This window comes from Dipodomys ordii, unplaced genomic scaffold, assembly GCF_000151885.1.
Source record: "Dipodomys ordii isolate 6190 unplaced genomic scaffold, Dord_2.0 Scaffold173, whole genome shotgun sequence".
Classification (NCBI taxonomy): domain Eukaryota; kingdom Metazoa; phylum Chordata; class Mammalia; order Rodentia; family Heteromyidae; genus Dipodomys; species Dipodomys ordii.
The window spans coordinates 628,687-654,591 of NW_012267389.1; the positions used below are offsets into that span (position 1 = coordinate 628,687).

The 25,905-nt window shown below is 43.3% G+C and overlaps 1 protein-coding gene across 2 annotated transcripts in view; it reads right to left on the reverse strand.

Moving 5' to 3' along the window:
• Ncapg2 (non-SMC condensin II complex, subunit G2) overlaps positions 1 to 25,905 on the reverse strand; it is a 59,009-nt gene that overhangs the window by 12,996 nt on the left and 20,108 nt on the right. The window contains exons 12-24 of one of the 2 annotated variants that reach the window (XM_013033639.1): positions 21,863 to 22,042; positions 19,417 to 19,569; positions 15,851 to 16,073; positions 15,537 to 15,640; positions 13,505 to 13,678; positions 9,994 to 10,064; positions 8,934 to 9,087; positions 8,674 to 8,847; positions 8,006 to 8,122; positions 7,764 to 7,904; positions 7,288 to 7,387; positions 3,403 to 3,590; positions 1,205 to 1,345 (exon numbers count right to left, since the gene is read on the reverse strand). In XM_013033639.1, coding sequence (XP_012889093.1) covers positions 1,205 to 1,345; positions 3,403 to 3,590; positions 7,288 to 7,387; positions 7,764 to 7,904; positions 8,006 to 8,122; positions 8,674 to 8,847; positions 8,934 to 9,087; positions 9,994 to 10,064; positions 13,505 to 13,678; positions 15,537 to 15,640; positions 15,851 to 16,073; positions 19,417 to 19,569; positions 21,863 to 22,042 — 1,920 coding nt within the window. Of the gene's footprint in view, positions 1 to 1,204; positions 1,346 to 3,402; positions 3,591 to 7,287; positions 7,388 to 7,763; positions 7,905 to 8,005; positions 8,123 to 8,673; positions 8,848 to 8,933; positions 9,088 to 9,993; positions 10,065 to 13,504; positions 13,679 to 15,536; positions 15,641 to 15,850; positions 16,074 to 19,416; positions 19,570 to 21,862; positions 22,043 to 25,905 lie in introns of those variants that run through there. The other variant, XM_013033640.1, reaches the window with a different exon arrangement.

Below are 25,905 nucleotides of genomic sequence, written 5' to 3' on the forward strand. Positions count from 1 at the left end.
GGAAGTGGCGCTGTGGCTCAAGTGGTAGAGCACTAGCCTTGAGCTGAAGAGCTGAGGGACAGCGCCCAGGCCCAGAGTTCAGGCCCACAACCAGACCCCCTCCAAAAAATAAAATAAAGAGAGACAAATCCACCACGGTCACAAACACGGTGTTGTGTGTCGTGCTAACCAATCTCGATGTTCAGGAAGGAGGCAGCGGAGGCCAGCCGCAGGCCGGTCCTGAAAAGGAGCAGAAGGCAGGCCCCTCAGTAGAAAAGCAGCCTGCACTCCAACAGAGCAGGGATGGCTCCACACACAGCAAATACACAGCAAACACCACGCTCTGGGCCAGACCTCACAGGCAGGTAAAGCAGCAGACTGTGGCCAAAACCATCACTGGTTTGTGTAACTTATCTGATGCATCTCCTATAGTAAGTTTAAGCTTTATTCTGTGTCATCTATCATTTACTTCCTAAACCAAGTAACTTGCCTTCAAGTTTTGAAAAGGGCTTTATATTCTATTTAATGTTGTAGGATTTATTAGTCATGGTTCTCTATCATCAAATGTATGTGACTGTAATACTGTTGTGAGGACCGTTCTCACAGCGACACAAGGGAAATCACCTAGCACTGCCTTCCTCAGAAGGCAGGGCTAATCAGTGCTGTATGCAGAAGTGCACACAATCCCTTACGCTAGGCAAACCTACTCTCTTAATTTTGCTCTGCTTATTTCACCACCTAAGCAATTAACCGGGCATCTATGATGTGAAAAAACTGTTTCTTTTGGCAAAACATCATTTTTTGTGTGTTGGTTTGAATTATCATTCAAGCTGATTAACAGGATTAAGTCATTCTTTAACAAACAATACAGCAAGCAATCAGAGATGCAAACTCTCCATTCCAAAATAACCCAGAACAGTCCTGTACCCTGCTCTTAGTACCCCTGCCAACTCCCAGGAGAGAAGAACCTTCAGCGATGTGTCAAGTCATTCAATTTTCATAATGAGCCAGCAGAAATACCCACAACACGAGGCCAGGCCAGGCTCCGTTTTATCAGGAGTGATGACACCCTCGGTGATCACACGACTCTACACTATTAGCCAGCTCCCAGACAGTGAGGCGCAACCACAGGAAAGCAAGTCCTCGCGCCAGGACTTGCCCAAACGGGCACTGCGAGCAGCGTCCTGCTCAAAGATCCGGAAATGTCAGTGTAAATATAACTCGCCTTCCGCAGCTGGTGACTTATCTCCACCACAGGAGCAGCAATCAGAGTAGAAAGGATCCCCCGATGGACAGGAGTGTCCTCATGCCAAGACTGGACAGTGGTTATAAATTCATGAAGAGGGGTCTGAACAGAATAGAGGAGCTGCAAGAAAACACATCCATTAAAAACCATGGTATAAAAACAAAAACCAAGCCATGCACCAGGAATTACCATAGGACATTTCTTCACCAAAACAAAAACCTTCAGGAAGTAAGAAGGGGATGTAGCTAGGAAGAGAGGGACAGTAGAGAGGAGGGAGGGGAAGAGCATCAATAACACTACGATAACAACTATAAAATAGTGCATTCCTAAGATGATACTTAAGCAGTGTTAAGACTTAATGGCAAAAGTAATGATTTTGGCATAAATTAGATTACCTGAGCACAGACACATCAAATGGCTCCTCAAATAAATAACTACTTCAAAAGAATTCAGTATGAATTAAGAAAAACTGAGCAGCCGGGCGCCAGTGGCTCACGCCTGTAATCCTAGCTACTCAGGAGGCTGAGATCTGAGGATCGCAGCTCAAAGCCAGCCCCAGCAGGAAACTCTGAGAGACTCTTATCTCCAATAAACCACTAGAAAACCAGAAGTGGTGCTGTGGCTCGCTCACCTTGAGCTGAAGAGCTGAGGGACAGCATCCAGGCCCAGAGTTCAAGCCCCACAACCGACCAAAAAAAAAGAAAAACTGAGGCAATGACTTTCAATTACTTCCACCAGCTAAGACAGTAAAACAACTGGGAGGTCAATATTTAATAAACAGCCTCCCATTAAAACATTTGTAAACACCTTCATTAGAAAACAATAGTTGGTCTGGGAAGGTGGCTCAGTGGTAGAGTGCTTGCCTCACATGCATGAGGCCCTGGGTTTGATTCCTCAGCACCACATAAGCAGAAAAATCTAGAAGTGGCACTGTGGCTGCCCCACAACCAACCGAAAAAAAAGAAAAACTGAGGTAATGACTTTCAATTACTTCCACCAGCTAAGACAGAGTAAAACTGGGAGGTCAATTATTTCATAAACAGCCTTCCATTAAAACATTTGTAAACATCTTTCTTCATTAGAAAACAATAGTTGATCTGGGAAGGTGGCTCAGTGGTAGAGTGCTTGCCTTGCATGCATGAGGCCCTGGGTTTGATTCCTCAGCACCACATAAGCAGAAAAAACTAGAAGTGGCGCTGTGGCTCGAGTGGTAGAGTGCTAGCCTTGAGCTGAAAAGCTGAGGGACAGCACCCAGGCCCAGAGTTCAGGCTCCATGACCAGCAAAAAAATTTTAAAAAGTTACTAGATAGAAAAAAAACCATCAAGGCTCTTTCCAGTAATATGACTTTGCTATGGAATTGGTTCCTGGCTGGACTTGGTGGCTCACGCCTGTAATCCTAGCTACCGAGGAGGCCGAGATCTGAGGATGGCGGTTCAAAGCCAGACTGGGCGGGAAAATCTGTGACACTCTTAACTCCAAATAACCACAAGAAAACCAGAAGTGGTGCTGTGGCTCAAGTGGCAGAGCGCTAGCCTTGAGCTGAAGATGTGAAGGACAGCACCCAGGCCCAGAGTTTAAGACCCACAACCAACAGACACAGGAAAAAAAAAAAAAAAAAGAATTGATTCCCATTTTCTTATATCACACCAACTTCTACCATCAAGGAAAAAAAAAGAATCCCTTCAAATCTATGACTCTGCTTCCAACCTGGGGGCTGATGTTAACTATAACAGAATAATCCACTGTGAAAATTAGCATCTCTTCCAGGCTAGGCTTCTCTCCCTCTGAAAACAAGCAGAATGATCACCATCGAACATGTCTTCTATTTAGGGATTCTAGCAGACCTATGCACATGCAGAGGCAGTGCTGATCCCGTTCTGTGTTGGTCCTGCCAGATGGAGGACTTGAATTCCAGAGTTCTTGCTGTTAAGACTGGCATAAATAAAATATGGGGCTCTGGGCCTATGACCCTCCAACCCACACACTAAGGCCCATCTCTGAGAGTATCACCACAGGATATGGGTATACTTACCTGAGGGACAAGATTCAGCCACAGCCCCTACAGCAGGGCAAGCGGCCAAACATGTACATATGCACCTGTGATCTCCACCCACCCACCCCAGTCAGCACCGAACACACCCTTCACCCCAGACCCAGACAGTCAGGGCACCAGTACCCGCAGTCCTTCTTCCGGCTGTGTCCTGAAGCTCCGTGCTATATATTCCAGCATTTTCTGAAACACTTCCTGGACCTTGTCAAACAGTGCTGTAACTTCTTCATCTGAATCTGTTTTCTGAATCAAGGAACTCCCAGTTACTTCTTTCAAAATGCCAAGAAGTAACGAAACATAAAAAAATCCCTTCACTGGAAAGAAAAAAAGAGCAATTATCTAATTTCATAATTTAGGTAAAGTGCTTAACATATGCATATAATGGTGATGTATAAGAGCCTATTTATTACTAGTGACCCAATACTGAATCCCACATTGGTCAGGTTAATCTAGATTCTAACCTAAACAAATAAAAATTGTGTTACATTTAAGTACAAAATATCAACTTCCCTAGCAATAACAGGACACTGACTCATTCACTAAAGTAACAACTATTGGCTGCATGCATGAACATACAGCAATTGGTAGCATGAACCCAGGACACCTGAATTAAAGCATGTGTATTTCTCTCACATAATTCTCACAAATCACCAATTATGAGAGCAACTGGGAAGGCATGGCGCCTCTCAAAGTATGATTTGATAATCCCACAACCAAACTGGTACAATTTCCTACACAGGGTGGTTATAATTTTCTTTCTCTTCCAAATCATTTCCTTTACTGTACTGAATTTTGCAAATTTTACTCCATATGTAATCTTTTTATTTTATTTTACTTTTTTGCTGGTCGTGGGGCCTGAACTTTGGGCCTGGGCGCTGTCCCTCAGCTCTTCAGCTCAAGGCTAGCGCTCTACCACTTGAGCCACAGTGCCACTTCCAGTTTTTTCTGTTTATGTGGTGCCAAGGAATTGAACCCACGGCCTCATGCATGCTAGGCAAGCACTCTACCACTGAGCCACCTTCCCAGCCCCTCCACATGTAATCTTAATTATATTCTTTGGCTTGAAACCTTCTTTCTAATCAATCCTGTTGGTAAGAGCAACAAAAGCAGAGCAGAGGACCTGCTCCCTCGTGGGAGCTCTCCCTCACCTCATCCCAGTCTATCCTAGCTTTTGACTCATGTACACCAAACACCTTCCAGCCAAATCATGCTGCAAGATGCCTTAACACAAAGCAGTCAGGTGATAAGGCACAGAAATAATGCTCCTTGTGAAGAGGCTGTCATGAGGTGGCCACAAGGGCTTGCCTAGGAGACAGGCCTGCAAACACGAGACAAAGCCACTCAGCTCTAAGGCAGGCTAGATCTACGAGGCTCCACCAGAAACAGAGCTAGTTACAACCCCAGTCTACCTGCTGAGATAACAAGACAGATGGTCCATCCGAGCGGTCCATTCCCTGCATCAAATGGCCCTGCAGGAAGCCTAGGCTCTGCCAGAATCAATAAAAACTGTGAAAATATCTGAAACCACAACAGAAATTTTCAAGGAACTATGATTTAAATGACACCCACTGGTCCCACGGAAGCTCCTCAGCGGGCCAGGCAGAGGGTGCTAGGCTCAGACCTCCTTCAGGGCAAGGGCTCTCTGCAAACTGACAAAAAGGCAGAAGGCTACAAGTTCTCATTAAAAGCTATTTCATCCTATTTAAGTGTATGTGGTCAGGACAAACAAACTCCTAATGACAAGTCAGAGGGTGCTGGCTGGAGGTCACATGCTAAGGGTTTTCCTCCCATGGCTCTTTCCAACCTGTGAATCTTTTAGACAGCGAGTGTCAGTAAGTGAACAAGGAGTGCCTTCATGCTGGCTCTCAGCTCACCGCCTTGTGCTCTCCCCGTATCGTATGAGGCAGATGTGGTCTCTGGGGTGCAACAGCCAGCCTGCCTTACATTCTCTCTGTCAATCATCTGTATCATTTCATGTAAGATAAAGTCCTACGTTTACAGTACATTTCTACACTTTAGAGATTTAACATTTCCTTTTAATTATGCTAAACTCTTACTAGGAAAAATCTGCTTTTCCCATAAGCCCTGTTACTTTTTAATGTCTGACTTTGCAGAGTGAATGGAGTTTATGAAACACATCTATTGTGCTATATTGTGAACACCTGCATGTTAGTGAGCAGGATCCTTACCTCTAGTCAATGTGCTGGGCTACCACAACAGCATCCCAAGAATGCCTTTTCCTAGTGCACTTGGCATGAAGAATGACATAACTGAACAAAACTAACATAAATGTAACTAACTTCTTAAATTAAAACCACTGGGAGACATGTAATTGTAACTCCTCTGTACAGTATGTTCACAAATAAAATTAAATTAAATTAAAAAAAAACAAAAACAAAAAAAACCACTGGGAGAGCGAAGGAAGGGGTGACACTGTCCAAAAAGAAATGCAATCATTACCTGACTTAGGTTAACTGTAACCCCTCTGCACATGAACTTTATAAAAATAAAAAGCTAAAAAGTTAATAAAAACCCATCGGTGTGAGGGCTCATTAGTCCACGATGCAGGGACCAGTACACTCCAGTCCACCTGGTTAAAATGCAGCTTTATGACGGGATACATTTCAACCAGCTAACAGAAGGATGGCCACAGAGTGGCCCAATTCTGAAAACCTTATTTACTGGGTATGTAAATATAAAGAGTGCTCCAGCTTCATTAGGGGGAACTGAGTAACTAAAGATTCAAAATCCTATAGCTTATAAATAAATATGTAAGTCCTGAATGATAAATAAAATGTCTTTATTAAAGTCATTTTGACTGTTTCAGTCATTAAGCTTAAATCACTAAGTATAAATTGCATAATGAGTTTAATGTAAAAGCTAGACTACGAAATAAACAATGCTGGTTCTACTTAACGTCTAGTCTCTAACGGAAATGTTAAAGCAATGACGTATAATCCTGAGTGTAACTGAAGATAACCTCAAGGTGCTGGCCAGTATCAAGCTCCAGCAGCACGTAGAGTAGACAAGACCCTGCCCAAAGATGCTCAGGCCGTGGCTAGATAGGTGGACTGGCTATTACCTGACTAGAGCCTTACTGAGGCTAACTTAATGGAGTACCTCTCCTGAAATAGCTCTGGGCTTAAGAAAATGCTGACGTTCCATAGATCCTGTAACTAGAGTGTACAGCAAAACCCATCTAGAGACAGTTTACTCCACAGAGACCACCAGTGGGGCCAGGGGCCAGTAGCTAGGGGTGGAGGGTAGGGATGGGAGAGGAGAGAACATAGCACCAGTACTCTTCCTGCCAGACTGACACTGATTATGACTAGAAGCCCAAGTGTGACACTCTCCTAGCCACATGGCTGGCCTTCCTGCTATATTCGCATGTAGGCTAAGAGAACCTTCACCCTCAGGAGTTAGATGGCTCAATCACCCTGACATTTAGCGGGGGTGGGGGGGTGGGGGGGAGAGGGGCTGGATATGAGTCCTAGGAACTGTTACTGAGCTCCTTTTGCTCAAGGCTAGCACTCTACCACCTAAACCACAGCACCACTTCTGTTATTTGAATGGAGATAAAAGCCAAGTGTGAGTAACAGGTGTGAGCCACTGGCACCCTGCTGATCTGACACTCTTGTTGCCACACAGCTATGCCACCCTTCTCCTTGGACCAGGGGGTGCTACTCAACAACACCTAACTCACTCCACCCACAGGAGCGAAGACACAGCAGAACAAGAGGGTTCGTCTGTGAGACTTGCTTTAGAGATGCCAGGCTGGGTCATGTCTGCCTAGCGGTGGCAGAACCCCAGGACACCTGTGTCTTGGGATTCCCATAGAGTGTCAGCCTTGGAGAAACCATTCTTTTAGCATAAGTCAATTTGCATAGCACATCTGTCTCTTAAAAGCCAGAGTCCTGATCTGCAAGTAAAGGAGCAAGGGAAGAAAGAAAGCACTAGCTTTGAGTATGCATTGCTCTAAAGTAGCCCAATAGTGAATGAAATATACTGTGCCTGCTTGCATGACTCCAAGACTCTGCTGTAAAAGTTGTGTTTGAAACTTCGAATTTCCAAGGCCAACCATGACAACATCTTTACATACAGTCAAGTAGGTCTGTAAAAGAGAGATGTGTTCACTGTTACCAAGAGATGTAGTCAGGCCCAGCAAAGCTTCTCCTATGTGGTATAGTGCACTCATAAAAAGAGACTTACAAAGATGTTTCTAAAGGAATTTCTATAGAAATGTATTCTCACATTTTCCCACAAGAAATCAAGATATTTAATTCCACCAACCAAGCACCTAATGCACAAAACTACATTAAAATTATGTTGCTTATACTTTGTGAAAAGATAAGTGCTAGCTACTTCAATGCATCTGTTAAATATTTCAAAAGAGCAACAAGGTCCCTAACCGCCACCTGGACACAAGAAGCAGTCCTGCACACACAGCACACCATGAAGAGGAAGGCTCTGTGGCCCAGACTGCTGACCTGGATAATCTGCTGGTAGGCATCCCTTTGGAGCTTCAGATGTTCTTCTCCTTGATCTCGAATAAGAGGTAAAACTTTGCTTTCTAACCAAAACCCAGTGTCTTCCAAGATGGACAGATGAGTCTCCCCTTCTGAGCAGAACTATCCGACACAATGAAAGGACAAATCAGTGATGACAGAAGCTCTGGAACATGCCACTCACTCCAGACCCACTTGCTTGGACCTGGGCCCACGCAGTGTACCTTATGCTGAATATGGATGCCCAATCGGCAGTGCAGACTGAAGGCTCGCAGTGCAGACACCTGGCTGAAGTTAGGGGACTTCTCACCTGGAGACTGCAGAAGTGATTCCAGGTCTGCCTGTAAAATCCCAACCCAAAAGCCATGTTCAAATGTACCCCGTAACACCCAAGAAGCAGGCATTCGGGCCACAGGTGAGGAGGAAGACATCAACTCTGGAGAAGCCTCGCCTCGCCACCCAAGTAACACACCAGCCCGCAAGCAGACCCACTGAACCAGGACTCTCCTCCTCCCCAGACGATCTCACGCCTGGTTCTGCAGGGGATGGTAGAGCTGACAGTGGAGAAGATGGGAGCGCAGGAACACAATGATGTGAAATTAAATTTCTCCAAGACTCCTAGAGACCTCAGAGAGCAATATGCTCCAAGACGCAGGGCTGATCCACCAGAGTCCTACTTCCCTAGCAGCTTGGGCGGCAATGTGGGCTTGGGGCACTACTCACGAGAAGGGCATGGAAATGGACCTACTCCCAATGCAGCCCCTCCCACATCAGTGCCCTTGTAGATGTTCCAGCTCAAACATCACAGCACCATTAGTATGAAAAACATCTATCTTACTGTATCGCTGCAATTTTCATGCACAATCACTCAACTTTCAGAATATAAAGTTACCTTTGACGTCTCAAGTGCTTTCAAAAGATGGTTAAGTTTCTTCCGGGGTGCAGAGAGCAGGCATTCTCGATTCTTTGGATGGGTCAACAAATATTCCATGTAAACCAGTGCTAAGTCAGGTTTTACTGGACGTGTGTCATGGATTTGCACTTTACGCTTAGATGCCATATTACTCTGAAGAGGGTACAAATGAGCAATTAGAGCTCATGTTCCTAGAAAAGAAAGTAATTTCCAGAACACAGTAGTTCTTGATCACACACCTTGGCTCGGGGCCGTTCCTCGGGCAACCAGTCATCCATGAGCTCCAGGATATGCCCCACCTGGCCCCAGGAGCAAAGACAATCCAACAAGGTACAGTAGCTCCTGCCAGCAACACCCTCCTCCTGGTTTCTCAAGACCGAAATCACACCACAGCTGAGTCAAGTACATAAAACCAGGACAATACGTCAACAACAAATTCGAAATATTCCAATAACAAATCCCTCATATTCCCACAAAGGGAGAAAAATTCTCACTTCAGATAAGTCAGGGTTGTTGAGACATCATTGCTATATTGATACTGGTATTCTGCAGGACACAGACAGTAACTGTCCCACCCCAAAACACCAAGACAACAACTCCACGAAGGTCTCAGTGACCTAGGATATGTCCTACCTCCTCAAGACCTTTTATTTTTGTACTAGCTCTGTCAGATTCTAGACCAAGAATTGCTAATTTGGAATTAAATTTTGTTTAGTGTTAAAAATGTTTGTTTTCCACAAATATGAATAGAAATAACTTATTCTTACTAAGTAATAAGGAAAACTCTAGATCTACATTATCTGGTAAAAGGAGTATGTGAATAGAAGCTCAGTGATGGGGTATATAGATATCATGTGTAAGGCCCTAAGTTTGATTCCCAGCACCACAACAAAAAAAGAGAAAAGAGTGTGCAAACTACATATGCAACTCAAACTTTTCTAACACTCATTTTAAAGTGTGAAGGGGATTGGGTAAATTGAGTTTCAAAGACATACATACCTTACTTAATCTAATCCAAATGTCATTCTTAGTCAATATCTTTTATACCAAGGCTTTGATTCCATGTATGTTTTATACTTACAACATCTCAAATCCAGATAGCTACATTCCTGTTTAGAGATATGTATAACCAGTGGTGGCTGAGTGGCCTGGAGTTACACCACCAGGTGTTAAACCCCGAGACTTTCAAGTGAAGTCACTTCTTCATTACCTGACAACTGCAATGCTCACTGAAATCACACCTAGCCGAGGTAGACAGGTTGAAGACAAGCGTGTCTCTCCTGCTTTGCTTCTGCATACCTGAAGAGAGGGACGGCAGACGCTGGCATGAAGGACATCAGTATAAACAAAGGGATCTTGCAGCGTTCATCCTAACAGCAGAAAAGAAAAACAGAACAAACTCAGGAAATGTGGATACCTCTCCACATTACTCTGAATAACCTAATTCCAAAGGTGCTAAGATTACATTCTATGACTTTCTTCAATGTTTGTAAACCAACCCATTGATAGACCTCAGGTTAAAGGATGAGATTACTATCAAATCAAGGATCCTGAAGGTTTTACACAACTTCTCTACTATGCATCTGCTATGTTCCAGGCACTATTCTAAATCCTATGGACACTTGTAATGAGAACAGATTACAGACCCTGCTGTCATACAGCTTGTTCTGCTCTGAAAACAACAATGAATAATGTAATAAAATCAACTATACTCTTGGTAAATAGTCAATATATGTGAAATTAACTCTCACAAGAAGCAAATCATTCAAGAAGAGTATCTTTAGGAAGACAGTATAAACACACATGCTTACAAAAACAAACCAAGTCTAATCAAAGCCACAACCTAACAGCTGGCAAAACAGGTCAGGGTCTACAGGCAGATTTAGTTTCTTTCTCTTGTCAAAATGGACAGGACTAAAAAAGACAAACCAAACCACAGGAAACTGGTACAATGTTACCTAATAAGTGCTAAGAGCTACTAATACAGCTGTATCAGTATTATCATTATTGTAACAAGCAATCTGACCAGATTTTAATTGCTTAGATTATACCAAGAATACCACTATAGATAAGACAGATAGATAGATATAGACAGTTATGTATCAAAAGCCATTTATGGTACATAAGCAACCAACGGTAAATTCTAAAGTGAAATAATTTTCCTAACAATACACATGAAATACAAACAGGTGAAATCAAAATCTGATGTGTCATCTGCATACCTTGACCCTCAACACAGAATAAAGAACTATTTCCCTAATGTCACAAATAGCCTGATGCACGTGCTCATACATCCACTGCCAAGGTTCCCTGAGCTCCTAAATTCACTATATCCCAGTCCTAGAGACCCTGGGCATTTGCCACTGTGGGTGGCTTGTTTTATCTTTTGAAATTTCTGAGATAATACTGTTTTCTTAGTCTAAGGCAAAATACTGAGTTTAAAAATTTACTAGAAAACTTGGCAACTGAGATAATTTGCCTTCATGAGCAAAAGCTCAAAAGCTGAGTGCATAGCTCAGAGATGATAGTCACAGAAACAAGGTTTAAAAGTGGTATGTAGTCTAAAATCACAAGTTAATAGAGTCTAGGATAACCACAGAATCAGAGGGAAACGGGAAAAAATACATACATATCTTTTAAAAATACATACAGCAGCTGCACTGGACATTGATGAAAATGAACTAAGCAACTCAAGGGCAGCAAAGGGATGAAGGGAGGGAGGGAGAGGGAAAGAGGGAACAGCTAACACTAAGCAAAAGGAAAGAAATGTACATATCACCCAAGGCAGAAGAAATAGTTGTATTGTCAAAGCTTATAGAATTCACAAACTTCATAGACCACAATAATGACAATTTGCCTTGTGAAGGTTAAGATTTGTAAATTTTATGTAATTACTTAATCTTAATAAAAAATTATTTAAAAAACTGATATGTAGTCCAAAATCACAGAAAGTTAGTAGAGTGAAGGATAATAATAGTAAAAAAAAAGTTTGTAAGATCTACGGTCAGCTATGATCATTCTATCAATAAACTCTATCTTCAAAACCATTATCTGTCTGGGCTCCGCTGGCTCACTCCTATAATCTTAGCTACCAAGGAGGCTCAAATCTAAGGATCATAGCTCCAAGCCAGCATGAGCAGGAAAGTCTATGAGACTCTTACCTCCCATTAGCCACCAAAAAAGCCAGAAGTGGAGATGTAGTAGAGCACTAGTTGAGCAAAAAGCTCAGGGACAGCACCCAGGCTCTGAGTTCAAGCCCTAGGACCAGCCCACACACGCTCACACACACACAAAAGCACTATTTTTAAAAAATACATTTCAAAATTCAGCACCAGTGGCTTAGGCCTGTAATTCTAGCTATTCAGGAAGCTGAGCTGAGGACTTTTGTTCAAAGCCAGCCCAGGCAGTAAATTATATATATGTATGTATAGTTAGGAATAAATTTGCATTTTTAACTTGTACTATTTTTTTTTGGGGTGGGGAGTAGGTCATGGGGCTTGAACTCTCGGACTGGGCACTCTCCCTCAGCTCTTCAGCTCAAGGCGAGTACTCTACCACTTGAGCCACTTCCAGTTTTCTGGTGGTTTATTGGACATAAGTTTTAGCCTTTCCTGTCCAGGATGGCTTTGAACTGCGATCCTCAGATCCCAGCCTCCTGAGCAGCTAGGATTACAGTCATGAGCCACCTGTGCCTGGCTTTAACTTGTACTATTCTTTTAAACTTGGTTTTGAAATACAAACTTAAAAAAAAAGTGAAGAAGAGACTGAGATCTGAGGATCGTGGTTCAAAACCAGCCTGGGCAGGAAAAGTCTGTGAGACTCTTTAATCTCCAAGTAACCATAAGAAAACCAGAAGTGGTGCTGTGGCTCAAGTGGTAGAGCATTAGCCTTGAGCTGAAGAGCTGAGGGACAGCACCTAGGCCCAGAGTTCAAACCCCATGACCAACCAAAAAAAAAAAAGTGAAGACATAATAATGTTTTCCTCATCCAAACTGAATTTGCACTTACAGAGAGCACCGGTGCAACCAAATGTGGGGAGGGAGGTGCTGGTCAGAGCAGCAAAATTTAAATTAGTTAGGAGACGTGAGTTTAAGAGACCTCTAACAATAAACAACATGGCCACCAGTCACTCTGATGTGCTCTCATCACTTAACATAGCTCAACTTAGCCATTCCACAAGTTACACCTATTTTAAAACATCAAGTTGAATACAACACAAACTTAGTTTTTGTCTGTCAACTAAAAGTAAATGAAATCTCACACAGGGCCAGCTGAGGCCTGTAATCCCAGGAGATTTCAAGTCCAGGCTGGCCTGGGTAAAAACACAAGATCCTATTGGAAAAATAGCTAAAGCCAAAGGGTCCAGGAATGTCCTTCAAGTGATAGAACCTACATAGCAAGTGCAAAGCCCCCAGTATGACTAAAAAAAGTAGAAATAAAAACCACATTGTTCTATTTTGTCTGATTTACACTCTCCACTCTAATGCTACAGAGGTATGTGTTTCCTGACCACTTTCAGATGCCTGAGGATACAGCCACGGAATTGTTATAATTACATCTTTTGGTCACAAAAATCCTCTTCTCACCTGCGAGTCAAATTAGATTCCAAAACACTATTTCTGGTTTTGGAAAGTCAGGGCTCACCTTGGGCACTTTTCTGGGTCATATGAACATGAAGTGAGGATGGATACCAATCAAACTTTGACACAAAGGCCACTTCAATGGTCTCATTGTACTGGTGAGAAAACACAACTCCCACTAGATTAAATCAGTCAAACACATCTTGCTCACAGAGGGGCCGAAGACTTACCTTGAATACCTTCAGGTACTCTGGAAGCACAGATGCAAACTTGTTAATGGTGAAGACTTTGGCTTCCTTGTTGTTTTCCAGACTTCTATAGATGCTCTTCCAGAGAATCACAATGACTTCTAGCAATCCTGCCATAGAGGCAACATCATCCACTGACAGCATTTTGTCCAGTACCTAAGACACAAATAATGTGTGCTACTGTGAGAGGAGCTAGTAAGTACTGCATGTCAGACCTAACACAAAATGTAAGGAATATAAAGTGCTTTTTAATATTATAAATTTTTTCGGTGGGGGGGGGTGGCGGGGGTTGGTACCAGGGTTTAAACTCAGGTCCTCAAATTGTGTGGCTGTTACCCTCACTTGAGACACACCTCCAGCCAAGCTTTTTGCTATTTGCTAGCTGATTGGAAACAAACCATATCATTGGAAACAAACTGTGGCTTCAAACTGTGCTTTTTTCTGTCTCAGCCTTCTGAGTAGCTAGAATCACAAGCTTAGCTTGTGACATTGATGCTCAGCCATGGAGGGATGTTATTCACTGTTTCAGAAGGTCTACTAAGAAGGTAAATTCTAGTCTTAGGAAAGAAACAGAGGCATCATGCTCATACAAAATAATATTTATGGAAATGAACTCCAGGAAATGGAAACAAGAGGCTTTTTTATTTTTTGTTGGTTGCTAGGCTTGAACTCAGGCCTGGTCACTGTCCCTGAGCTCAAGGCTAGCTCTCTATCGCTTTGTCCCACAGAACCACTTCTGGTTTTTGAGTAGTTAATTGGAGTTAAAAGTCTCATGAGGACTTTACTGTCTAAGCTGACTATGAACCCTGATCCTAAGATCTCAGCCTCCTGAGTAGCTAGTATTACAAGCGTGAGCCACCAGATCCCAGAAAGAGGCTTTCTGTTTGTTGCTGTTTTAGTTTTCTTTCCTCTTTTTCTTGTTTGTTTACCTGTTTTGGGGAGGGTGGGAGGGGGTAACAACTGGAGGGACAAGGGGTGAACAAAGTGGTACACAACAGACATTGCACTGAATACAAACTATACAACTTGTGGGTGGTATAGGAGGGAAAAACTAGGAGACAGGGAGGGAAGGGGTGACACTGCCCCCAAAGCAATGTACTCTACTCTTTGCCTGACTTACACTGTAACCCCTCTGTACATCATCTTTACAATAACTGCCCCCAAAAGCAACGTACTCTTTGCCTGACTTACACTGTAACCCCTCTGTACATCACCTTTACAATAACAATTTTTAAAAATGCATAAAGAACATAGGACACTGTGTTCTGAAGAACAGCAGTAATAAAGTTTAATTTTTATTTGTTCATTAAAAAAATTTAGGAAACAGGCAACATTTTATGAAACATGTCATCGCAGCAGAGGGGCCATGCTAATCTTCTCTGTATCATCCCAGTTACGGTATGTGTGCTGCTGATGCAAGCACCAGGTCACATTTTATAAAAAACAACTCTACACAATCTCTGCCCTGAGATGTTTCTAGAAGCATCTTGTGAGTCTGGCCCTGACAGGACTGCCATGGAATCATGAACTGTGGGAATAGCCAGAATGGAACCCAGCTAGTGCTGCACACCTAGGAAAATCAACATACCCAGCAGCTCAGGGCAAAGTCTGTACTATAATCTACTTTCTTTCAAACACACATTTTCTGATCTCTTTTTTTCTTGCTGATCCTGGGGCTTGAACTGAGGTACTGGGGCAGTGTCCCTGAGCTTCTTTTGCTCAAGGCTAGTGCTCTATCACTTGAGCTACAGCTCTACTTCTGGCTTTTTCCTGGTTAACTGGAGATGAGAGATTCACAGACTTTCCTGCCTGGGACAACTTCAAACTGTTATCCTGAAATCAGCCTCCTAAGTAAACTAGGATTACAGGACTGAGCCACTGGCACCAGAATTTTCTATCATTAAAAAAAAAAAAAGTTCAAACTATTCCTACTAAAGGAACAAACACAAAATAAAAATATCCCTAGAGTACCAGGCTCTGCCTTTCTCTAGGTAGGGGGTAAGGGGTTACTCACAGTCTCGTTCTCCTTCTCTTGCTCCTCCTGGGCTTCTTGGTGCTCATGAACAGCTCTCTGGATGCAGGCATTCAAGCATTGGCGAATAACATGGATCAGCTTTGCTAAAAGGTTTAAGATTAATCAACAAATAAATTGTTTCTTTCTACAAAATTAACTTTCTAACAATAAAAAGATTATAATACCAAATAGTAAGAAATATTACATGAAGAGAAATCACTAAGAAATGAACTGAAGCATGAAGCCTGCTAGTGTGACCATACTGGGCATGTGTGTGTGAGATGTGCATGGTGCTTTGGAGTGGGAGTCCAGACCTATGTTGGTGCAGGCAGTGTATTCACAGGCATACTGGTAGAACTTCCGGGCAGCTGCGTGGTTCATCTGGACCAGTGTGACACAGCGCTCACACCAGACTTCCTCTGGCTGGTTCACAGGCAGGAAAGAGGTGAAGATGAGGTTCACCAAGCGCCGACACACTGGTCGAGAATCCATTTCCAGACGAACTAGAATGTCCTCCATGGGGCATATTTTCCAAAACTATAGAAAGAAACACATGCACAGGAGGAAATAATTGATTGTTCTTATAATCTTGAAAAACACCAAACCATAACGAAAGAGAAACCAAGCTTCTATTGAAGAAAACTCATTTCAAATGACATGCAAAAATCTTACTTGTGAAGAGAATAAATCAATCTACATTTGAAGAAGTGCCAATATATAAGGCAGAAGTATAAAAGTTAGGGAGGAGGGCAATAATAGTTAGCAGGCTGCAATGCACAGTAAACACTCGAATGATAGCTATGACTACCAAGTTAACCATTTTTACATTTCTTACAATGTCATCACCTTGACACGGACACCCACTCCTATCTTCAGAAGCACAGGGTAGCACTCCTGAGGACCACAGTGAGCAGCCTCCATGTCTAAAACTGGAGTTGTTATCACACATTACACCGTCTGGCCTCTTTATTGGTCTCTCCCTCCTCTAGCCCATCATGAACACGAGATAACTTGCACAAATCAGAACCACTCACACCCAACCCTCTACTGAAAGGAGAGTAAAGAGAAACATGCACTGGCTGCATGAGGCTCATGTCTGTGATCCTAGCACTCAGGAGGCTGAGCTCTAAGGATCGAGGTTCAAAGCCAGCCCAGGCAGAAGTTCGTGAGACTCTTATTCTAAATTAACTATTCAGAAAGAGCCAAAAGTAGAGCTGTGGCTCAAGTGGTAGAGCACACTAGCCTGGAGCATAAGATGCTCAGGGACAGTACCTGGGCGCAAGACTGGCACAAAAAAAAGAAAAAAAAATAGCTGGGTGCTGGTAGCTCACGCCTGTAATCCTAGCTACTTAGAAGGCTGAGATCTGAGGACGACAGTTGAAAGCCAGAGCAGGTAGGAAAGTTCGTGAGACTTTTATCTCCAATTAAACACCAGAAAAGTAGAAGTGGCTCAAGTGGTAGAGCGCTAGCCTTGAGCAAAAAGAGCTCAGGTTCAGCACCCAGCCCTAGAGTTCAAGCCCCACAACCAACAACAACAACAAAAGAAATTAACATGACTTTCTGACACTAGAAGTAGAGCCAACAGGACAAATGTGTCCACTCCTACCATAGCACAATCTTCCTTCCTAGTACCTCAACTCCCCAAAAGTGATTCTAGGCTTGCTTGCCCACCACAAAGCTTCAAAGCCAGGAAAGAACATACGACATTTCCTTTCTCTGTACCCATACACAGACCTCTGCTGTTTCCAACCCTTCAGCCCTGTCTTACTTGGTACCTCCACAGTTCTCTTGGGTATATGCCATTAATTAGTAGGAACCATGCTATGTACATTTCCTTAATCCTTTGCAAACACATCTACACCATGCCAAGCTTGATCTTCAGATTCAGAAGCAAAGTTTTAGCAGGTAATCAAAATTATAGGCAGCTTTTTGTTGAAAATGACATGCTAACTCCAAAATTTACAGTGAAATATAAAGAATCTAAAATGAAAAGAAGTCAGGCACAATGGCGCAGTAGGTGAAGATCTGCCCAGGTAAATGCTAGCATGACCCCTATCAACACAAACCAAGTGCGTTAGTTGTGCCATTCAGATGTGGTGGTGTACACCAATCCTTTTTGCCCCAGGCAAAAACCTCTAGAAGCTATCTGAAAAATAACCAGAACATAAAGGGTTAGGGATGTGGCTCAAATATTAGGGTACAAAGCCCTCCCTCGGCTTAAAACTTTAATACCACCAAAAAAAGAAAACTAGCAAAGAGTGTGTAAGATTAACTGTAAGACTAAAACACCCTGGATACATTCAGAAAAGTACACAGCCTACAATATACACAAAAATTTCAAAGTAACGCAATTGGGCATGACTTCAGGATTCTTACTGCACGGACTCAACATGTCCTTCGTTTTTTGACACAAGTCCCCTTGAAGCAGGCCCTGAGAGGAGACTTGAGCTGGTATAGCTTCTTTCCAGGCTTTGCCTTTGTTTTAGGGATTTTAGAAAAAAAAAAAAAAAACACCTTTAAACAAATTTAACTAGACCTTGGCTCCAATCAACCCAGTTCCTGGAACGGAAAGAATACCTCTAGGTCCCCCTCCCCTTAACAACCTAACCCACCTTGATTGTTGAGTTAAAGACTGACCCATAAAACAGATAGGTTGTAATCTGGATCCAACTGGCTCCAACACCACGTGTTTACAGTAAACTCTGCCTTTTGCAAATGCTTACGGTATATTTCGCCTACTGGCCACCTGTGTGTGGTCTGGTATTACCCCATTGGTCACCTGCATGTGACCAGGCTCGACCTCAAGGATTTTGTCTTTAAAAACCAAAGTATGTGGGCCGCTGGGGGGGTCGCAGTATCAGCTCCTGAGCCTGTACTGCGACCCTGACTGGTCAGTGTAGGAACTTTCTCAATAAACAACTCTCTATTAACAACTTTGTTGTGGTGGGCTCTGTCACTCCGGACGACTAGGTGGGCTTGTCTGCCTGAGTAGGGGTCTTCCTACTACAACCTGCAGTGACAAAGCTCCCAGGCAACGGTGAGCAATGCGCCATTTTCTTCAGAGATACACATGCATACCCAAGTGGTCACACACTACAATACTTCCACTGCTTCCATGCTTTTTCATTTACATACTTGCTATCTCCACAGGAGACCCACAAAAAGATTCCCTTTTATAGTGCTAGAGGACGGAAGCCAGCACCATGAGGCTACCACTGAGCCACACTGCAGCTCATCATAACTTGTGTGAATACACATAAATCCAGCTGATGCTACACTGAAGGACAAATCACGTTGTTTTCCAAATCCTGTGGCATAACAAAATAGTATTTTAATGTAAATGAGAACTGTTACATGGAGGAAAAGCTCACAGTATTACCAATTAGCAGCAAATCCAATTCAGCAATATTGCCACTGACATCCTTGTCAAGAAACTGAACACAACTGGAGTGAGGAGAGAATAATCACAACAGCAGTGTGTATGGTGCCCAAGGAACATTTACTATGAGGCAAGGGTCTCTGTTTCCCTTGTGGAAGGGAGAAGGGCTTCTAGCCACATTTCCAAGTAATGTAGGTGCTAACAAGTGTCAAATACATATTACATCATTTTAGTCAACACTTATTTTAGCTAACACTTCCACATATGATCAAAAGGCAATTTAAAGAGATTTGTAATATTAATGACTTTGAAAACCACACATTGATATCCTTAGAACCTTCAATAAGAAGCCTAAAAATTTTATGATACAGAACTAGGCAAATACAACATATTAAACTGTTTAAAATATGATTACTCGGATTCTTAGAATTAAAGTTTGTCTTTCTGTTGGATGAAAACAGCTGTGTCATTTTGTATCTTTAGTAAGTCCTATTTACCCACCTTTGCAGCTCTCGCAGCTTTGATTTTCAGCAGCAAATCCACAAAAGCCACTCTTACTTTCTCCGAATTATCATGGAGACTGTATCTGAGCCCTGGCAATAGTTGTTCTAATAAGGGGTGGCTCATTTTATTATCCAAAATGATGGGCAGACACTACAAAAAGGAAAAAGAAAAAGTTCAGAATGTGTGTGTGTGTGTGTGTGTAAAGAGATGGGCTGGGAAGGTGGCTCAGTGGTAGAGTGCTTGCCTTGCATGCATGAGGCCCTGGGTTCGATTCCTCAGCACCACATAAGCAGAAAAAGCCGGAAGTGGAGCTGTGGCTCAAGTGGTAGAGAACTAGCCTTGAGTAAAAATAAGTTCAGAGACTGTACCAGGACCTAAGTTCAAGCTCTATAACTGGTTTAAAAAAAATACAACTAATGAGTTAGTAGGATTAACAACTGGCAATAAGTCCAGCTACTGTTTCACACAAATGAGACTACAGTAGTTATTTTAAAAATAATCTGCAGCTGGTGCTTCTGGGTCACACCTGCAATCCTAGCTCCTTAGAAGGTGGCCACATGAGGATCACAGCTTGAAGTTCCCAGGCAGGAATGCACCAGAGATGACTATCTCCAATTAATCCTTGTTAGGTCGGGCTGGGGAGAATAGGTCCCCCACCTCCCTTCCTGAAGGAAAGCACCTAGCTTTACCAGAAATCACCCGCCCCAAACTGACAATCACCCATCAACTACCTGACTGGGAGTCAACAAAGGACCTCAGGCTCTGAGGTCAATCCCCTAAGTGCTGCAGCCACACCCTCCTCTCTTCTCCTTGCCTTTCCCTGTACCATCTCTCTCCACCACAAGCTGCTACCCTACAGGCTGCTCTGTGCTCTGCACACCTACATCTGGTGTAGGCTGGCAGCTTGGTTCTCCTAACAAACTCTCTTCTGCCTGAACTGTGTAATGGTCTCCTTTCAGCAATCTTTACAGTCACCAAAAAGCCAAAGTTTAACTGTGGCCCAATGGTAGAATGCTAGCCTGGAGCAAAAAATCTCAGGGCCAGCCTCTGGGCCCTGAGTTCAAGTCCCAGGATTGGCCTGCATGCATGCATGTGCGCCTCCCCCCCCCCAAAAAAAAATTCAGTTTTCTTAGCTAAACTATGGAGGTTCTGAATTGAAAAAAAAAATCACTATTCCAGGCCAGGCCAGGTAAAAAGTTCTCAAGACTTCATCTCAATTAATAGCAGGGAATGGCAGCACACACCTCTTTCCAGCTACAGGATGAAGAATAAGAGAACTACAGTACAGGTCAGTCTGGGTAAAAATGAAAGATCTTTTAGTGAAATAACCAGAGCAAAGAGCAGAAAAGGTTTAGAGGTATAGCTCTAGTGGTGGACTGCTTGTCTTTCAAGTGGGAGCCACCCCTGAGTTCAGAATAGTACCACTAATAACAAGAAAAAAAAAGTGAGTCCCATAACCAGAAATGCCCTTCTACAGGATACAGAACCAGAAGCGCCTTACAGTGGGTTCAAATTTCGTAAGGACTTAGGAGTTCTGCTGAGGGTGGAAGGCTGCTCCTGCTGACTACAGCAGTGCCTAGGCTAGACGGAGGCCCTACAACGGGGACACGCCAAGGGAAGACCTGCTCATCTCTGACCCAGACTTGAAAAACACACGAGGAACAGGGGACGCCACAGCAAGAAGCAGCAAGTAGGTAAACCAAAAACTTGAAAGGCCAAAGACCACCCCTGAACAGACCTGCTTTCCTGTGAGAGTGGGAAACGGCACTGGCTCTATGCTCAGGTGCTGGGAACCTGAGTGTCTAGATAGTCCATTCCAATGGTGTTGACTATCTCCTCTTAGAGCCTTATACGCTCCAGCTCAACCCCAGAACACTTAGCACCATGTCTTGGCAAACTCTGGCCTACTACCCTCACTTTATCATCATACTAAGCAGAGAAAAGGACTACCCAATAGCTAGGTTGTAGTTTCTATAAATCCAGATCTACTTGGTTCCAACTGCTTAGGAAATAAAAGTGATCCACTATGGGTGGTGCTGATTGGAAGACGGTATGTAAAAGCCACACAGATTAGTCCCAAAACTATGCTCAGTGTAGAGCATTAAAAACATAATCTCTCTGAAAAGGGGCTTTTATATAATTTTTACTTATGAAAATAGCAGAGACTCCTTAAATGGGAAAAAGAATTAGCCTTGTATGTTGCCCGGTGGTTAGGTGAGTGGTCGGCCTTGCTGACCCGGGTCTCTCATATTCACCAGATCATGACACTGGCTGGAGACAAAGCATAGAACCAGCAAAACACCCCAAAAAACAGAGTGCCAATATGATCCCTTAGAGTAAGGTAATTTTAAAATCTTTTTCCTTCTCTGTAGTTTCTACATATCTTTCTGGTTTTACAAGACTACTCTATATAATATTGCTTATATAACTTTACAAAGCTTACCTTAAAGACAGAACAACGAACATCAGCTGAGCTTGTATCAAATGCCAACTCCCCGATTACTTTCTTCAAGAGGTCAATAAGAATGGCAGGGGGCATCATCTCCCAGTATTTGCAAGTTATTTTACAAACACCAAGAATGCCTATAGAACGGACCATAGGATAAGGGTCTTCTAAAAGGCTCTAAAGGTAGAAAAAGTAGAAAAGGAAAAAGGCTTAAAAATCAGAAGTAATTTTCCTGTTATAGTTTGTTTTGTAAATCTTTCTTAGCCCTCTGGAAATCTACAGCTTAGTAATACACATGCAAATATTCATGAATATTGACCATACAGTTTATTTGGATTGATTACAGGGCTGCTTACCAAGGATACAAAAACATGTGGAAGCTCCAGTGCTTTACACAAAATACCGTAGCATGTAACTTTTGCATACTTTCTTTAGTATTCAAAAGCGTCTCAGGATTATTTATCTAGTAACTAACAAAATATAAAAGTTTTGTGAATGGTTGTTTTTCTACAGTACTGTTGGGGAATAACAATCTCCAGGACAGACAATATTTTTTTCCTAAATACATTCCATCCACAGCTGGCCAAATCCAGATGCTGAATCCGTGGATAAGGAGAGCAAACTGTGTGGATTGCTGAATCTGATTATTCTTTTCTAGTGCAGAGTATTTAAAAACAAGGTGATGCTGTTTGCCACCTCACCCAGGGCACTCTGGACAGCAGACCAGGCGCAGACAACCACCACCAGTAGTGTCTGCAGAGACTGAGTCAGGGAGGAGCACAGGCAGCCCTTCTTGAACTGTACACCACACTGTCATACATGGAACAGAGCCAGTATACAACGCTGTTGGAATGCATTAATTCAGGTCACTCCCATCAGTGTCCTCTAACAATTCAAAAGGAGTAAGTTACCCACCACACTTATGTGGCCCCATGGAAGCGCAAGCTCACACCCCCACAAACCTCACCAACACAAATCTCACCAACATAACTACCAACTGACAGGAAACAAAAAAGGCAGAAAAACATTAGAGAACACAGAGAGAAATCATGTAAAAGCCAGATTGTGGGAAATAAAGACTTTCTCTTCCAACACAAAAAACACCAAGTTAAAAAAAAAAGAGAGAGCAGCATATGCAATAGATCCTCTTTTTTGTTGTTGGTCGTGGGGCTTGAACTCAGCTTGGGCGCTGTCCCTGCGCTCTTCAGCTCAAGGCAAGTGCTCTACCGCTTGAGCCACAGCACCACTTCCTAGATCCTACCTCTAATCTTACTAGGAGGCAGAAATAAGGAACAGGTTCAAGCCAGTCAGGGCTTGAGACCCTGTCTCAAACACAGCTGGATGCACACCTCTCATCACAGCTAGGTCGGAGAATGAGACCCAGAGGACCACAGTACAAGGCCAGCTGAGGCAAAAAGTTCCTGAGATCCCCATCTCAATAGAAAAAAGTTGCATTTGATGGTGTGTGCTTCTCATTGTAGCTACAGTGAAAAGGATAGGAAGGAAGATCGTGGTTCAGATTGGCCTGAAACCAATGCAAGACTCCATCTCAAATAGCTACGGTGGCTCAGTGGTAGAGCGCTTGCCTTGCATGCATGAGGCCCTGGATTCAATTCCTTAACACCACATAAGCAGAAAAAGATGGAAGTGGTGCTGTGGCTCAAGTGGTAGGGTGCTAGCCTTGAGCTGAAGAGCTGAGGGACAGCGCCCAGGCCCAGAGTTCAGGCCCCACAACCGACAAAAAAAAATAAAGCCACAAAACAGCTGATGACATGGTTCAAGCAGTGCAGTATCTCCATAGCAAGAATGAAACCTTGAGTTCAAATAAAAAAAAAAAAAGTTACCAGAGAAACTGTTGGAGAGTAAACTCCTAGTCTAACAATATATGAACCTAAGCTAAGCACCATTTCAAACAAAACTGGAAAAGTGTGAACTTGTTATTTGATGACATTAAGGATTCATTCTTCGGTTATCTTTAGCTACAAAAACTATGTATTTTAAAAAAGAGTTCTTGTCTTTTGGCATGAAGCCTTCTGCCTGTCTGAAGCATTCAGCTTTGTTTCAGATATTTTAAAGCAAGGGCAGCATCAGATGCACTGGCGCAAGCCTGCAATCTTAACTATTTGGGAGGCAGAGATCAGGGATTGTCATTTGAGGCCAGCCAGGCAAAAAGGAGTTCAAGGAACTCCATCTCATCCAATGGCTGGGTACTGGGCATGTCCTCCAGCACAACAGCTAAGCACAATGCAATGTGCCTGTCACCAGGGGTGCGAGGAGGCCTAAGTCAGATGATTACAGCTGGGCTGGTCGAGGCTTGACACCTCACCTCAAAAACTATACATGATACCCAATGCACGTAGGATGTATCCTAAGCACGCGCACACACGCGCGCACACACAGAGAAGGAGGTGTGGTCGAGGCATGAAACCTCACCTCAAAAACTATACATGATACCCAATACACGTAGGATATATCGCGCGTGCGCACACACGCGCGCACGCACGCACACACACACACACACACACACACACAGAGGAGGTGAGGTCGAGGCATGATACCTCACCTCAAAAACTATACATGAAAGCTGGGCGCTGGTGGCTCACGCCTGTAATCCTAGCTACTCAGGAGGCTGAGATCTGAGGATTGCAGTTCAAAGCCAGCCCGAGCAGGAGAGACCGTGAGACTCCTATCTCCAATAAACCACCAGAAAACCAGAAGTGGCGCTGTAGCTCAAGTGGTAGAGCGCTTGCCTTGAGCTGAAGAGCTGAGGGACAGCGCCCAGGCCCAGAGTTCAAGCCCCACGGCCGACCAAAAAAGAAACAAAAAAAAAACTATACATGATACCCAATACACCTAGGATATACCCCCCCACACACACACGGAGGTGTGGTCCTGAATTCAAGCTCCAGCTTAGTGGAGAAACACCCCCACAAAAGGGAAAGGAAGAGAAGTAAAATGAGTATGGTGACCCCCAGCCCAGCACTCAGGAGGTGGAGGTAGAAGGATCATGAGTTTAAGACAAGCGAACCCTGTCTAAAAAGTGACATAAGGAAGAATAAATACGATCAGCCTTGATCAGTAACAACTGAACCTATTATGAGTACAGACAAGGACATTATACTAGTCTATATTTTAATTATTGTACAAATAATTCAATTTGAAAAATAAAAAAGTGATTCTTCTTTCCCTTACAATTAGAGTACAAAAAGACTTCCAAGATGGCTTTAGCACTTATCCGCTACTCCCCAAAATCAGAGCCAAGGCCAACAAAATGAAGTGTCTGTGGGGTAGTACCATTCGAGGAGAAAGAAGTAAAGGCAGTGTGATCTCAACACTCCTATGACAGGATAGGAAGTCCTATCTCAGAACAGCGACAGGACTCCAGGAGACAGGGCAGACATGTGTCCAGGGTACACTTGGAACAGGCTGAGCCCCGTGCACAAAGAGCAAATTAAACTTCACGTTTCCACAAAAGGAAAAGGAAGTAAGGCTGTGGGAAGACGTCTTCTGCATGTGTGGAAAACGGAACGAGCCTGCGCTGCTGAGAACCCAGAGCCATCCTCCTCACCCTGCCACGCCCAGGACCACCTGGGACCAAACCCACACCGCACTACGAGCACCATTGGAGAAAAAGCAAACAAGAATAGGAGGTACAAAATTAAAAGGAAACCAGGGAGAGCTTTTAGGACTCTGAGGACTTGGAATTCACAGGTTCAGAGATTTTTTTTCTACAAATTACTTTCACTGTGTGTGTGCACGTGCACACCCGCACGCGTGTTGAACCTGAGACTTCACACATGCTAGAAAAAGTATTTCATCATCAAGCATGTCCAGTCCAAACATTTCATAACTTCAAAATAATACCCTTCACAATGTTTCCTATGTTTTATAAACTTCAAAGGAATGATTCAGAATCTTTTTCTGAGAGAACATTTAGCTGCGGTGGCTCACGCCTGTAATCCTAGCTACTCAGGAGGCTGAGATCTGAGGATCACGGTTCAAAGCCAGCCCGGGCAGGAAAGACTGTGAGACTCCTATCT